This window comes from Vicugna pacos, chromosome 5 (assembly GCF_048564905.1).
Source record: "Vicugna pacos chromosome 5, VicPac4, whole genome shotgun sequence".
Lineage (NCBI taxonomy): Eukaryota > Metazoa > Chordata > Mammalia > Artiodactyla > Camelidae > Vicugna > Vicugna pacos.
The window spans coordinates 67,236,665-67,250,605 of NC_132991.1; the positions used below are offsets into that span (position 1 = coordinate 67,236,665).

Sequence of the window (13,941 nt, forward strand, 5' to 3'; positions counted from 1 at the left end):
CAAATAGTTAAGTTGTAGCATCATTTTGAAATGAATCACTAAGAATTTAAATGAAAAGGAAGTGAATATTTTAAAATGCAGGTATGATGAGCACTTTAAAGCCAAACATTACAGCTTTTCTAACTAGAAATGAAAAAGCCACTAGAGCACCTTACAGGGGAAGCCACTGCATTTCATTAGCTGGAGAAGTGCATGCTAACAGACTAAGAAAGTCTTGTACAACTGAGATTGTGGAATGCCTGCTGGATGATAAATCAGTTTAAAAAAAAAAAAAGAGTATGACCGTTCCACTTTCCAATGATACAAGAATTCCTCAAATGAAACATCAGGCTACAGATGTGGAGACTGAGTTAATATTCCATCTGCAGAACTGCACCTTTGCCTCACAAATGGATTAATCTACAGATGTAACTGAACTTGCTGTTTCTTCTGTATGAGATGGCTACTCGGTTCTGATACTGACTGGAAGAATTTTTTTGTATGTGAATGCTCGGCAATAAACAATGGCACTGAAATAGTCAACATGTTGAACACGTTTTTGGAATCTCATGGTTTACACTTGGAACAAGTATGTTGACACTTGGCATTCCTGGTGTAAAAGCAATGGTGGGTAAAATTGCTTAGTTAGAATCAAGGCAGTAAACTGCTAGAAATCACTGTATTCTTTGCTGTCACTCATTTGCATTTAAAAAAAGGATCAAGTTAACTTAAGAATGACCTTGATGAAACAACAAAAATTTCATTTTTGACCCTTGATTTCACATCTTTTTGACACTTGTAAAGAAACAGAAAGTACACACAAAGCACTTCTGCACACTGATACACAATGGTCACCTCAGGGAAAAGCACTCGTATGAGTGAGTGATCGAGTTGAACTGAACTAACTGGTTTTGTCAAGGAGTACTATCTTCATCTGAAAGAATGACTGACAGACAAACTGCGATTATTTACACTTGAGCTTTCGGCATTTTTCATGTCAGAAATGAATGATGTGAACCTCAGCACTTCATGAAAAACAAATGACAGTATTTGTTGCCAGTGTTAAAGCAAAAATTAAAATTTTAGAAAACCGTATCCACCACTGTCTGCTTGATAGTTTCCCAAGACTTACACCTTTCTGATGAAATTGATGGTAATATCAACGCATGTGGCTTTTGAAACTGTATAATGAAATGTTTCAACATTTGGGAGATTTGTATAACTTAGTGAGCCAATGCTTTCCAAATGACCAATGTATGATGCTAGAATATGGCACATGGATAGAAGATCTGTTCGAAGTACAACACAAATGAGTGAATTACAATGTAACAGTATGAAAATTATGTTGGTATAATTTCAGAGTCCACATTGCAACTCATCATTAAGAAATCAATCCTTATTGACGCGTCATTCCCGTGATCTGTTAAGTAATAAAGAATCTGTCTTGCCAGACAACATGCTTTAGAGATCCACCTTGCTGGCTTGATAAGCAGTCAGTCAGTCTGGGAAAGTCCACATGATATGGAACTGCTAGTGACCTCTGGAAAGTGACCTCTAGGAATTGGGAGTGGCCTCCAGCTAACAGCCCATAAAAGCTCAGGCTATCAGTCCTCAGCTGCAAGGAATGAATTCTGCCCACAATCTGAGTGAGCTCAGAATTAGATTCTTTCCAGTCAAGCCTCCTGAGAACACAGCCTGGCTGCCATCTCCACTGTAACTGGTGAGGTTGTAAGAAGACCACTCTAGGTCGCTGGTGCCAGGATCCTGACCCACAGAAACTACAGTGTAATAAATGTATGAGAAAAGAAGAAAGATAGAAACAAACCACCACTGGTTGGATTTGCACATAGCACACAAAAAGCACACCTATAAGTATCTGAAAAAGCTTTTAAAATGCTCCTCCTTCCAACTATATATCTATGCGAGGTAGGATTTTCTTCCTATATTTCAACCAAAATAACATACTGCAACAGTCTGAATAAGCAGGCAGGCACACTCGACAATCCAGCCGCCTAACAAGCAAACATCAAAGAGAAGGCAAAAACGTGCCACACTTCTCACTCAAGTTTTCTTTTGCTTGAAACGTACAGTTATTTTCATGACAGTGAGTGATCTTATGCGTTCATTATCCTAAATTATATAATTTTTTAATTTTTCAGTTAATTTAATTTCTGATATGGTAAATAATAGATAGGTTTGATCCACATAAAAAAGCTCTTTCAGGTCCTTCAAAACCTAAGAGTAAACAGGGGTGTATACCTGTCTCTCCAACTGGACTATGAAGCCCCGAAGGAAAAGACAGCACTGTAGGGCACAGGACAGGTGCTCAGAATCACTCTAATGTAATTACAGGCTGAACAGGAATTCAATTCATACGAGCCACAAGGCTTCAATCATGCCTGGTGAAGCCAGAGCACAAAGGACATGGGATGAGGCGAAACGCAGGACAAACATGAGTCTCAACAAGGCCAGCTGAAGAGGCAGGTAGAAATAAGGGCACCGATATCTAAATGTCTAAGTGGAGATGGTAGTAGTAAGTGGTATCAAACCATAAGACCTTCACTTCTGAATAAAACTGGAAGCAAGTTATCTGGATCATTTTGGAGCAAAAATTTATAAACTTGTGGGTAGGACAATGGGGAATCAATAGAATTTTCTCAATGGCTCTTATTGTAAAAGCAGAAAAAATGCATTAAACTGAATTGCAATTGTTATGAGTTGAACTGTGCCCTCAAAAGGTATGTGGAAGTCCTAACCCTTGGTACCTGTGCACATGACCTTATTTAGAAACAAGGACTTTACAGACGTAATTACATTAAGTAAGGTCTTTAGGGTGTGCCTTAATCTGATATGATTTGTGTTTTTATAAGAGAAGAGACTCAGAGGGAAGAGGGCGGCCACGTAAAGATGGCAGCAGAGATGGGAGTCACATCGCCACAAACTAAGGAACATCTAGGTCCATCAGAAGCTGGAAGAGGGAAGGAAGCTCCTCTGCCAGGATGCATGAACCTGCCAACACTCTGATTTTGGACCTCTAGCCTTCAGAGCTGTGAAAAAATTGCTGCTGTTTAAAGCCAACCAGTTTGTGGCACTTTGTCCCTGCCATCCTAGGAAACTAACCCAGCAATGGAGTGAGGGGCTCTGGGCTACCCACGGTCACATTTCCAAGCAGCCCTCCTCACCCACAGACAAAAGTAGAAGGAAAGGGAGAAAGATCTGAAACACAAACTTAGTAGCAGCAACCAAAAAAGAATTTTTTGTTTTTTTACTAGAGATTTTTGAACTGCAGTTTGGGTTTTTTTTTCAGGTTCTGGGAAAATGTCTCTGATCTGACACTGCTGTCAAAATTCAAACCCACTGAATCTCTATAAATGTGTCTATAAATACAGACAAGGATTATTTATCCATCTTGCATTTCCTCAACTCTGCTACAAAAGGAAGTAATCCAGAACCTAATATTTGAAGTTACCAATACTATGACTGTGTCATGATGAAAGAAATATGGGATGGCAAGTAAAAGTCTTTCAGTTTCTCCAGAAGTTTATAAAGCCACCTGAACTTCTGGGCCAAGGTGCCTCTGAGCTCACGTGCTGGCCATTCACTAGTGTCAAGAGCTAAATCTTATCTATAGAAGGTATTTGTCCATTTAATCTATAAAGTGTAATTTAAATCCTTGTGACGCATACTTGATCTTAGGAATTTACCTTTAACCTCACAGTTGATCTCAATCCAAAAGGAAACAAAACAACAACAACAACAAAACCCAATGGGATCTTAAAGCTGTGGAGATTTCCGGCATCATCTGACCTGCTGACCTATCCAATGTCCCCTAAGTATCAGGTCGCCCCAGTGGCTTTCTAACTATAGACCCTAATCCATTAGTGGTCAGTGAAATCAATTTACTAAGTCTCAACTACTTTTTTTTTTTAAAGAATAAAACAACAGAATAAAAAAATAAGAGGGCATCATTTATACTAAGGGAGAGGATCCTCCCGAAACTTCTTTCATTTAAATATACGTGCTGTGGAGACTGAGTCTTAAACGAAAACCTACTACTGCTGTGTTTATCAGTCCATGTCCTGGCAAGAAACAGAAGGTTCACTCAAATTAGGCACTTAGGAGTTTAATACAGAAACGATGTGTAAAGATTTGCACCAGGTTATGGTAAAACATTAAGGGACAGTGCTCCTAAGTGGTGAGGCCTTGCCACCGGCTGGTACCCAAGGGGCCTGGGAGGGAGTGAATGCCGATCCAGTGGAGAGAGGCACACAGGTGGGACTGCCTGACAAGGGCTGTGTCCTTGAATAAGGGAGGGCTCCCAACCCACAGTGACCTGGCAGGAAGTGGGATGCCCCATCTCCATTCTCCTGCTGGGATCTCTCCAATGGTTAGGACCGCTCTCCATGGGAGACTCCAGAGAACAACAGAGCCCACACTGCTCAGCCTCCCAGGTCACAGAGGGCCTGGAGAAAGGTCAGGAGACGGTCTGCAGAGGCAAACAGAGGGCTCCGGCCACTGCGACTCCATCACAAAAGTCTGAAAGAACCAACATAGTTCATACCTTCATCAACTTAGTCTGACCACTTTTATTTCTGTATGCCACATTTTTTCCACATCTGCCCTCTATCCCAGTCTTGAATCAAGGCTCTAACCCAATGCCAAAAAGCTGATGCAAAAGACTGGCACCTTTACAAACTCATGACTTATGATCTCGGCCAAGCCCTCACACACTCCCTGACAACCCTTGCATCCGTCTTTAGTCTCCCACCTCTCCTACCGCCTCTCCCCACCCCAACCTCTGGGGCTCCATCCCATTTGTCTCTGGGCCCCCAGGCTTCAACACCTGGAGCACAGGTAAAGTCACTGAGACGCCTACTGAACAGGATCTCAGGCTGCTCCGTCTCCCTCACTTCCATCCACGCTTCTCTTGCCATCAAGGGTAAACTCCCAAGTCTGGTTTCTTTGCCCCTGAAGTCTCTAAGCCCATTTCCTCTCCTGCTTCAATGTTTCTAGCCCCCGACTCCCACAGCCAGCACGGGGACCAGTCCTCCTCCAGTTTCAGCTCCCTCTGTCTCCATCCTCCAGGGCGATGGACAGAAAAAAGCCCATCAAACAACACCGCCACCCACCCTGCCCAGAACACGCGGGAGACCCCTCAAGCTCTTCAGACAGTCACAGCAAAGGCCCCCTGGCTAGGATCCCGCCTCCTCCCTACAGCCTCATTCCTACTGTTCCCTCCCACCATTGCCCCTGGGAAACTGTCTACAATGCTCTTCTCTTCCCCACCCCCCAAAAACACTTGTCTATCTTCAGTGGGAGGCAGGCTGCTCCTCTCCCACCCTCCCGCCCTGACCGCAGCCCTCCCCACCCTTATGGCCCTGGCAAACGTCCATTCTTTCTTCTAAACCCCATCCAGGTATAACTCCCAGTGACACCTGCACGGCTTCCCCATCTCTCCCTGCTCCACAGTCAAAGTCAACCACTGCCTCTGTCCACCACTCCAGGGCCCGGCTACCACACTGTGCTTGCTTATGGACATTGTTTTCTCTGCCCTGCTAGTCTACAGCCTGATAAGGGCAGCGACCATGCCTTGTTTTATTCTCTACCCCCAGCACAAAACACAGTGCTTGACCCAGCGTCACTCTGTAAATCCTCTCTCATGTGACTGAAGTGACATTTGGGTTGTTAGATTGTTATAAGCCACCCAGCAAAGCGACTAGGGCCTCACTGAATGCACAACATACTTTTTCATGTGATGCAGATGGGGTTAAGACACGGCAGTTATTTCCCATCATTCTTAAGTCAGGTATCCCACTTTCTCTCTGCATCCCTTCCCCAGGACAGGCCACCTGCATATAAACAGGAAGGAGTGCATTTTATGTCTACAGATCCCTTGTCAGATGCCCATCTTTGCTTAGAGGTCACTCTTTCGAGGGTTCATGTCTCTATAAAGCAAGAATAGTGGCAAGACTCACTGTGACTCTTGCTATGGTATATTACTGGAACTCCCATAAATTCTTAATTTCTGCCTCAAATGAAGCTATAAAATGGGTCTGATCATTTCTCCTGTCAGTGTGGCTCTCTATCTTGCTGACAGTGGCTTAGCCAAGAACTGCAGACATCTCTTCTGTTATCTGCCTCCATGCCCCAGTGGATATCACTAGCTCTTCCTCCAGGGCCCAGGATCACCTGCTGAGTTTAACAGCTTCACCTTGAGGCGGAGGACAGAAACGGTACAGGGCGTATTTATCTGGATGATACTTGGCAGCATCTGATAGACTAAATTGAGAGTGAAACCTTTTGAACAGTCCCGTCCTTGGTATCCTGCAATTCCATCTCATTGCAACCCAAAGAGAGAGAGTCCAGCAATCAGAAGAGTGGTGGAGCCCAGAGACGGACGCAGGCCTAACTTGGCAGTCCTACGATGCAGATACAGTGCCTTTCAAAAATGAGGAATTCACGCAAATTGAGACAGTCTGGAATCATTTTTAAAATCAACATGAAATTAACAAAGAGGACATATTTGAAAAATCAAACATTGTTCAAATACGAAACAAAAACATTACAATGGTCTCTCATTGAAAATCCAGAACTACAGAGCACTCAGTCTCCAAAATCTGAGAAGTGAATCAACCCGTCAGAGTTTGGCACAGTTATTTAAGACAATCCGTGTGGCAGGTACAATGGACCAGTAAACTACTGCCCAGAGCAAACGCGGGTATGATGAAGTATTTGAAGACAATCAAGAGAGACGCTGCATTGAGACTTTCTAAAACTATACCGCATATAAAGATTCAAACTTATAAAACATTGTGTAGAATATAAGGTCATTCTCATTTTTATGAAAGAAAGTGATGTGAAATTGGATATAATTTAACAAGCATTTATGGCATATATACTGTACGTCAGGTACTGTGCTAAAAACAGGGATAGGAAAATAACTAAGACTCATTCTTTGCTCTTGAATAGTTCACAGTATAGTAGGGGAGACAAAATGACTGCACTGCGTGCTAGAGCCTGGCTAGCAGCTCTCCTATATCCAAGTGGACTACTTTCCTGGGCCCACTGCATCTAGACACTGCACATGGCCAGTCTCACCAGGGCAATGCTGGCAGAAGTGACATCTGCCACTTCCAGGCCAGGCCCCAAGTCTCCAGTGGCATCCTCCACACACTCATTGTTCATCAGCTAGCACAGTGCAGAGGATCTGCAGAAAACTCCACAGCCAAAGGGAACAGTGGCCAGGGGGTTGTGTGGGTCAAAGCCCCGACCTCCCACCCAGAAGAGAAGTCTCTGCTGTCATAAGCCAGTCATTCGGGGGCTGTCTTTTAAGTCAGGAGACCCTGAGTAACAGGCAGCACAACGTAAGACATAGTTCTCAACATGAAAGCACAGCATAGGGAGCTCTAGGAACCCAAGAATGAGGCCCCTAAGTGACAGTGAGGAGGAGAGGAAGGGAGGGAATTCCTAGAGAAGAGGCAACTGGAGACTCATCCCAACAGATGAGAAGGATTTATCTGGGGTGGGGGAAAATGTGAACCCACACTACGTTGCATGTACAAGCTGAAAGGGTATAAAGCAATAAAGATACTAGACCGGTAAATAAAATTTAGGTTCTTACCTAAAAGCAATGGAGAGCTATTTATTCCCAGCAGTACTCCAGACATGATCAGATTTGCAGCTGTAAGGTGTTCAACAGAGAATAGGTTGGAGGAGTTGGGAGCTAGCAAAGGCAGGAAGGTGGGTTAAGGGTCTGCTGCAATTCCTCACAGCAGAAATGAGAAACACGTGGTTTGGGGTGAAAAGGAGGAAGCAGATCTAAGAAATATCACTTGGATACATTAAAGGAACTTTCTGACCAAGTAGACAGGTAGTGGAACATGGAGGAGGAGAGGTCATCAAGGAATGAGGATTTCCAGGTTTCTGGATTAGACAACCAAGGAGATGATGGCACCAGAAATGGAGAAACAGGCTGCAGGAGCATGGAGACAAGCAGATGTGCAGAGACCAGGCTGGGCTCGAACTCTGTGTGGGACACCAAGGTGGTGAAGTCCAGAGGCCAGTGGATATTCAAGTCTATAGCAAGTTCAGGGCTAGACGTGTGAGGGTAGCTGAAGCCATGAAATGGGTGAGACCCCATTGAGAGAAAGGCCAGAACCCTGAGGCTCCAGCAAACAAAGAAATAACACCTGCAAAGACACAGAAGGGAGAGACATGTTTAAAAGTCCTGGAAAGCTCATGGGTAGAGAGAGTTTTAAAAGGTGGTATATCATTAAAAATTAGGACTGAAAAGTAACCATGGCTTTTAGCTGTAAGGTCTGGATAATCTTATTGAGAGCATTTTAACTGGAGAATAATAACTTACATTCATCTATTGGGAAAGTAATAATGGAGACTAGAGCATAATGATTCCTTCTAGAGAGAAAGAGGTGTCCTTAGCTCCAACTGATGGTTGCTAGGCGGGAAAGTAAAGTCCAGCATTATCAGGGTTTCTGAGTCTTTTTTTCCTGAAAGAAGACAGAAGTCTGGATTTTTGCATGAAATCTCAAAATATTTAAACATGGCAACTAAGTCAAAATATAACACTGAGCAGAACTGAAAAAACACGTCTGTGGGTCATAGCAGGCCACACAAGCTCTGCATTTGCAAACTTAGAGGCTGCTCGTGCAAGTCAAGCAGCAGAACCAAAGCCAAGTCAGAAGCATGCTCCTCACTGGCGGAGAGTTGGTCCTGTCCGCACGCCGGGAGGAGCAGCTAGTCCGCGCATCCAGAGAGGAGACGACTGAATAGGAAATTAAGCACGCAAGTCAGTCAGTGCCCAGTAAACTGAAAAGCATTTTGGGAATCCAGTGTGGTCCTAGTTTACGAATACAGGAACCTTAAACTTTGGGAACGATACATTAAAAGCTGAAAAATTCAGGCATTCGAGAGTTCCAGCCTCCCCCTCCAGGCCAGTCCCGTAGAATATCACACCAGATTCTTGTTACTGCATGAATTCTTAGATTAAACTCACAATCAGGGAATGGAGTTGTTGCTCTGATTTTGTTTCGATCTGGGAAGCTGGTCTCAACGTATCAAGCAAATTATTCAAAATATCTGAATATAGAAGAGATTCATTTTGAAAGTTAGTTAGATATTTCTTGACGTAAAAAAAGAAAAAACTATCCTCATACATGGAGATCTGCAAGTCTTCTTAAAAATTCCATCATACCTACTCCCATGACCTCAATGGTCTTACCTGATTCATTTCAAATCCTGAACACACACAATATACTCTCATTTATACTTTCATTACTAAACAAATCTTTCCCTTATTTACTTATATATAAAATGAGTCTTCAATTTAATAAATCACTTGAGCACCTGCTGTGAGAATTCATTCAGGGTAGGAGTAGGAAGATAGTTGCTAATAGCAGGATGGTCTGGAGATGTCTAAGACATGGTACCTGCCATCAAAAGAGTTTAAAAATCAGACGAGTTCAGTGATACTAAAAGATCAGTGGTAGTAGACTAGTTTAGCAGTTCTCAATCCTGGCAGGGCACGTGGAACATCTAGAGTACTTTCTAAAATCCTTATGCCCAGGTTCTGCTCCAAACCCACTGAATGAGAATCTTGGAGAAAGAGACTCAGGCATTCCTATTATTTAAAATGTTAAGTGTTCAAATTTGAAGTAACTAATGATCAGCCAGGGTTGAGAGCCCTGCAGGATACAGCTCAATTACCCACTCACCTGCGACACATAATTCTGATGATAAATTAACTAATTACTCAATGATCCCCACCTTGACTACTTAAGACAATCTCCTCTCCGCTAACTACTTAACTAAATTGGATTTAGAGCCTCGGACAATGACAAACCACCAGGATCCAAAAACAAGCAACCCTATAATTCTTGCCCCTTGGTCGATGCACCTCCCCAGTAGAATTCATCCAATGGCAGGAAGGGGGCAGGCCACAGGAACCTCCAAGTCCCAGGTTTCAGGACATGATTAAAAGCTCCCTTCCCCAAAGCTCCTTCCATTTCTTCAGCATCTTACCTACTTCTGGCCTTATCTGATGCTGATTCAGCTGGTTCCCCACATTCCACAAATACCAGTTTTCTCTGTTTCTTCCCACTTGGAGGTGGCTCCTTCTCTGCTGCTGCCCCCAAAATCTAGAATGGCCTCCTTGGGCTTCACTTAGCCTTCAAACTGTAGAAACACCAGATTCAATCTTGAAACTGGCCTTTCTCCCATCTAAATTATTCAGGGCCCTGAAAGAGTCAGGCTTATTTTCATTCATGTTCCCACTAAATTTGTTTATCTCTGTCTCTACCTGGATAGCTCAGAGATCTTGCCTAATTTTTCAGTTTGTAAGTAGGCTGAAGAAGATATTTCGTACTTGATTTGCAAAAACTGCAAAATTTGTCACTGCAATTCGACTTCTCCCTATACCATGAAAGATAAAATCAAGAGGAATTTGTGGATGTTCCCATCCCTGTGCAAGATTAACCAGACTGCTGTCTTCAGGTTGATAGGCTATTGTAGCAGTTTGTAGATGGAGCTTTCTTTTTAACACAAACTGTAAAAAAAAAATAAGATGGACAAATTCTAATGCATAAGGACCTACTAGGTTGCTAGTTGATGATGGAGAGTAAGGATCTGGAGACACAGTTCCTGGGTTCAAATCCGAATTCTACCATGTACTAGTCACATTTTCGTGTTTCTTTTTCCCACATCTGTAAAATGAAGATATTAGTACCCACCTCATGGAGTTAGTCATTTAATACATATGTAACACTCCTACAACAGTGCCTGCACTGAGTAAGCACAATTCATGTTGGTGGTCGTGTTATTACTACTGAATAAGGACTTAAAACCTTGCTGTTTGGGGAAACAAGTCTTTCACTGATTTAAAGGAAGTACATTTATAACAAATTGTTTTTCAAATTGAATTTTGACATTTCTGGTTTTTTCCCATTATTTTCGAAATTCAATGGATAAATGCATGGAATTTATCAGAATATTTCTTGACATTTTAGTTCCATTAGGCATATCATTTAATATTAGTTAAGCCTTGTTATGATTACAGTGCTATTTAAAATAAAACTATGAGAGAGAAATATTTTGGGAGGGGAAAAATATCACTTGCCACTTATTAAATTGAGATTTTAAAAGCCAAAGAAAGGAGGGGGTACTTATAAGTTGCAGGTGACCTTTAAATGTCACACTCACTAATATATAAATGTAAACACAGAAAAATGTAATGTCTGGTAATAATAGTAAACTGATCAATACAATTACATTATGGGATCTGTGATATTATAAATTATGCTTTCAGTCCAGAATATCAATAGCTTTTTAACACCTTTTAAGATCAAATTACAATGCATTAACTATCGTATAGTTAGTTCCCTGAATGTTATTTCTAAGTGTATAGCTTACTTCAATTACTTGGACAGCTCCAGGTACTAAACTGCTAAATATACAAGGTTTTAGAGATAAATTATTTTTAATAATTATTTTAAAAATTTAAGAATAAGTTTACTATCTCAGTAAAACAATCCTTCAATGAGATATACTTTAATAATTTGAATAATGTTGTTACTTTTAATCTTGGCTTACTTTCGGAAGTTAGTGAAATATGACTTAAAGGACAACTGGTTACTTGTGTAAATTTGTTTTTAACTGAATTACACAAAATAAACAGTACACGGTGTTGCAAAAATGGGGGAAAAAAACTAAACAAAACGTTGTGTAGATACTCCTATAGTTTTCTAGGCCACTTTGATTATCTTCCCTTTCTGCCTCAATTTCATTAGTAAAGGGTCCAGCTTTGGCGATTATATTTAATATATTAACAGACCGTTCACTATGCTCTCCTCCAACTCTTGAGTGTTCAAAGCAACATATACATGTATTTTACCCAGTGTAGAATTTTTCCTGTATAGTATAACAATTCTCAGTGGAGGCCCAGAAGATGCAGAGGTTTTCCTAAATGCATCAATTATATATTTAGAAGAAGCAAATTACTTTTTGGATAACCTGTAAGACATTAAAAGAAATTACATCTTTCCATCACTAAATTGGCCAACACACTACTTCCACAGTTCTCACAGCTTGAGAACAAATGCTAAGAGAACCATTGGCCTCTAAAGCAAGAGTTTACGACTTTACGAGGAGGATCTGGGCGAACAAGATGTCCCATTTGAGGATGCGAAAAATACAAAGATGCTCTTCTAAACCTTCATTTAAAGGTTCCCCTGAAGAGGACACAAAGACCCAGCACGTTACCCACACACCTTACATGAGTTCCAGAGTCCAGCTAGGGCTTCTGAACATGCCTTGCTCACTTACAGACACTCTTTCAGAGCTCCACTTAATTTTCACTGGTCCTTGACTTCAGGGATGGAGCTGGAGACAATCTTTGTCATCATTTCAGTAGTCGCTCTGGACCTGACCCAGCCCACACGTGTAGTAAATGTTCACAGCATGTGTGGGATTAAAGTAAAAACAGCAAAGTGTAGACCGACTGGTGTAAGCAAACAGCATCTTTCTACCTGATCTCCTGCCCCAGTCATTGAGGGAGGATGGCTCACAGGCTGAAATTCCAAGGACCCCATCAGTTATAACTCCTGAGTATCTGTGACTTGTACCAATCAACTTTCTAACCAGAGGAGTAGAAGCTGGGCTGGCCTCAGCAGGTCAAAAAATCACACCTGCGGTGAGCAGCACCTTCAGGCGTTCCCTTAAGATCTGCTCCCTCAAACAACGCCTAAAGCAGGACTTCTCAAACTTCAGGGGTCATACCAATCACCAGGGAGCTTGTTGAAAAGCAGATTCTGAGGCCTTGGGCTCGGACTGGGACACAAATGGTGCATTTCTAAGGAGCCCCCAAGTGATACTGATGCTGTGGTTCCAATGCTGTGGTTCCTCCCACAACCCTTGTTGAAGAAAGACTCGCGAACGCCCAAACACACCCAGGTCACGTATATTAGCAACACACAAAAGTTGTGGCCACAGGTAGTGGCAAATCAAGTCGCCAGGGTGCTCTGCGTCCCCTGAGCGTCCCACCCTGTCCTCGGGGCACTGGCAGGTGCTGTGGCCACGGAGCGCTCCCGGGCAGCCCGCCCGCAGCCGCGCCCCCTCCTCCCGCCCCGCCCGCGCGCCCCCCGCGCCGCGCCCACCTTCTCTCGGGTCTTCAGGTACCGCTGCAGCGCCTGCTGGGTGAGCTCCCGGACGCGCAGCTGGCCCTCCTTGCAGGGCACCACGATACCGGTCCTGCCGAAGCACACGGTCACTTTCATCCTGGCCCCCGGCGACCACGCCGGGCCCGGCCGAACAGGTGTCTGGGCCGGCGGGCGCAGCCCCCACTCCCGGGGGACACCCGGCGCGGGCGGGCACGGAGACCCGCGGCGCCTCTCCCCCGCGGCGCCCCTGCGGGCCGGGAACTCGCAGCAGCGCCCCTTCTCCCCGGGCAGGCGGCCGCCGGCGGCCGGGAATCGGAGAGGGGGCGACAGCGAGGAGGGCTACCTCCCAGGTGGCGGGGGCCGGGGACGCGGCGGTCCGGCGGCCGGGCTGCTCCTCCAGGTCCTGCTCCTGCTCCCGCTCGGGCCCGGCCCAGGCGGCTGCTCCGCGCCCGCCAAAGCGAAACTGCCGGCCAGGCCCGGCCTTGGCCCTGGCCGCCGCGACTGTGGGGCCGACCCCAGGCCCCGGGCTGGAGTGGGCGGCGGCGGCGGCGCGCGGGGCCGGAGTTGGGAGGAAACTTTTGCGCCGGATCCCAACTCCTCCGCGGCGCGCCGCGCTCTGGGCTCCCGCGGCCCGCGGGCCGGCCTGGGCCCGGCTCTTAAAGGGGCCGCGGCGCTCCGGGTCGCGCCGCACACTCGGCGGCGCGGGGCGGGGGCTGTGCGGGGCGGTAACCGGAGCCCGGAGACTCGTCCCCTCACTCGGTCTCTCCCTGGCTCTGTCCCTCCTGCACACACA

At 44.6% G+C, this 13,941-nt stretch overlaps 1 protein-coding gene across 4 annotated transcripts in view; it reads right to left on the reverse strand.

The window, feature by feature from the left end:
* The window catches only part of PARD3B (par-3 family cell polarity regulator beta), a 948,983-nt gene extending 935,589 nt beyond the window's left edge, over positions 1–13,394 (reverse strand). For all 4 annotated transcript variants that reach the window (XM_072961414.1, XM_072961413.1, XM_072961408.1 and 1 more), the window contains exon 1: positions 13,146–13,394. In XM_072961414.1, the coding sequence (XP_072817515.1) occupies positions 13,146–13,265 (120 nt within the window). In that variant the 5' untranslated portion in view covers positions 13,266–13,394. The remainder of the gene's footprint in view (positions 1–13,145) is intronic.
* Positions 13,395–13,941: the final 547 nt, after the last annotated feature.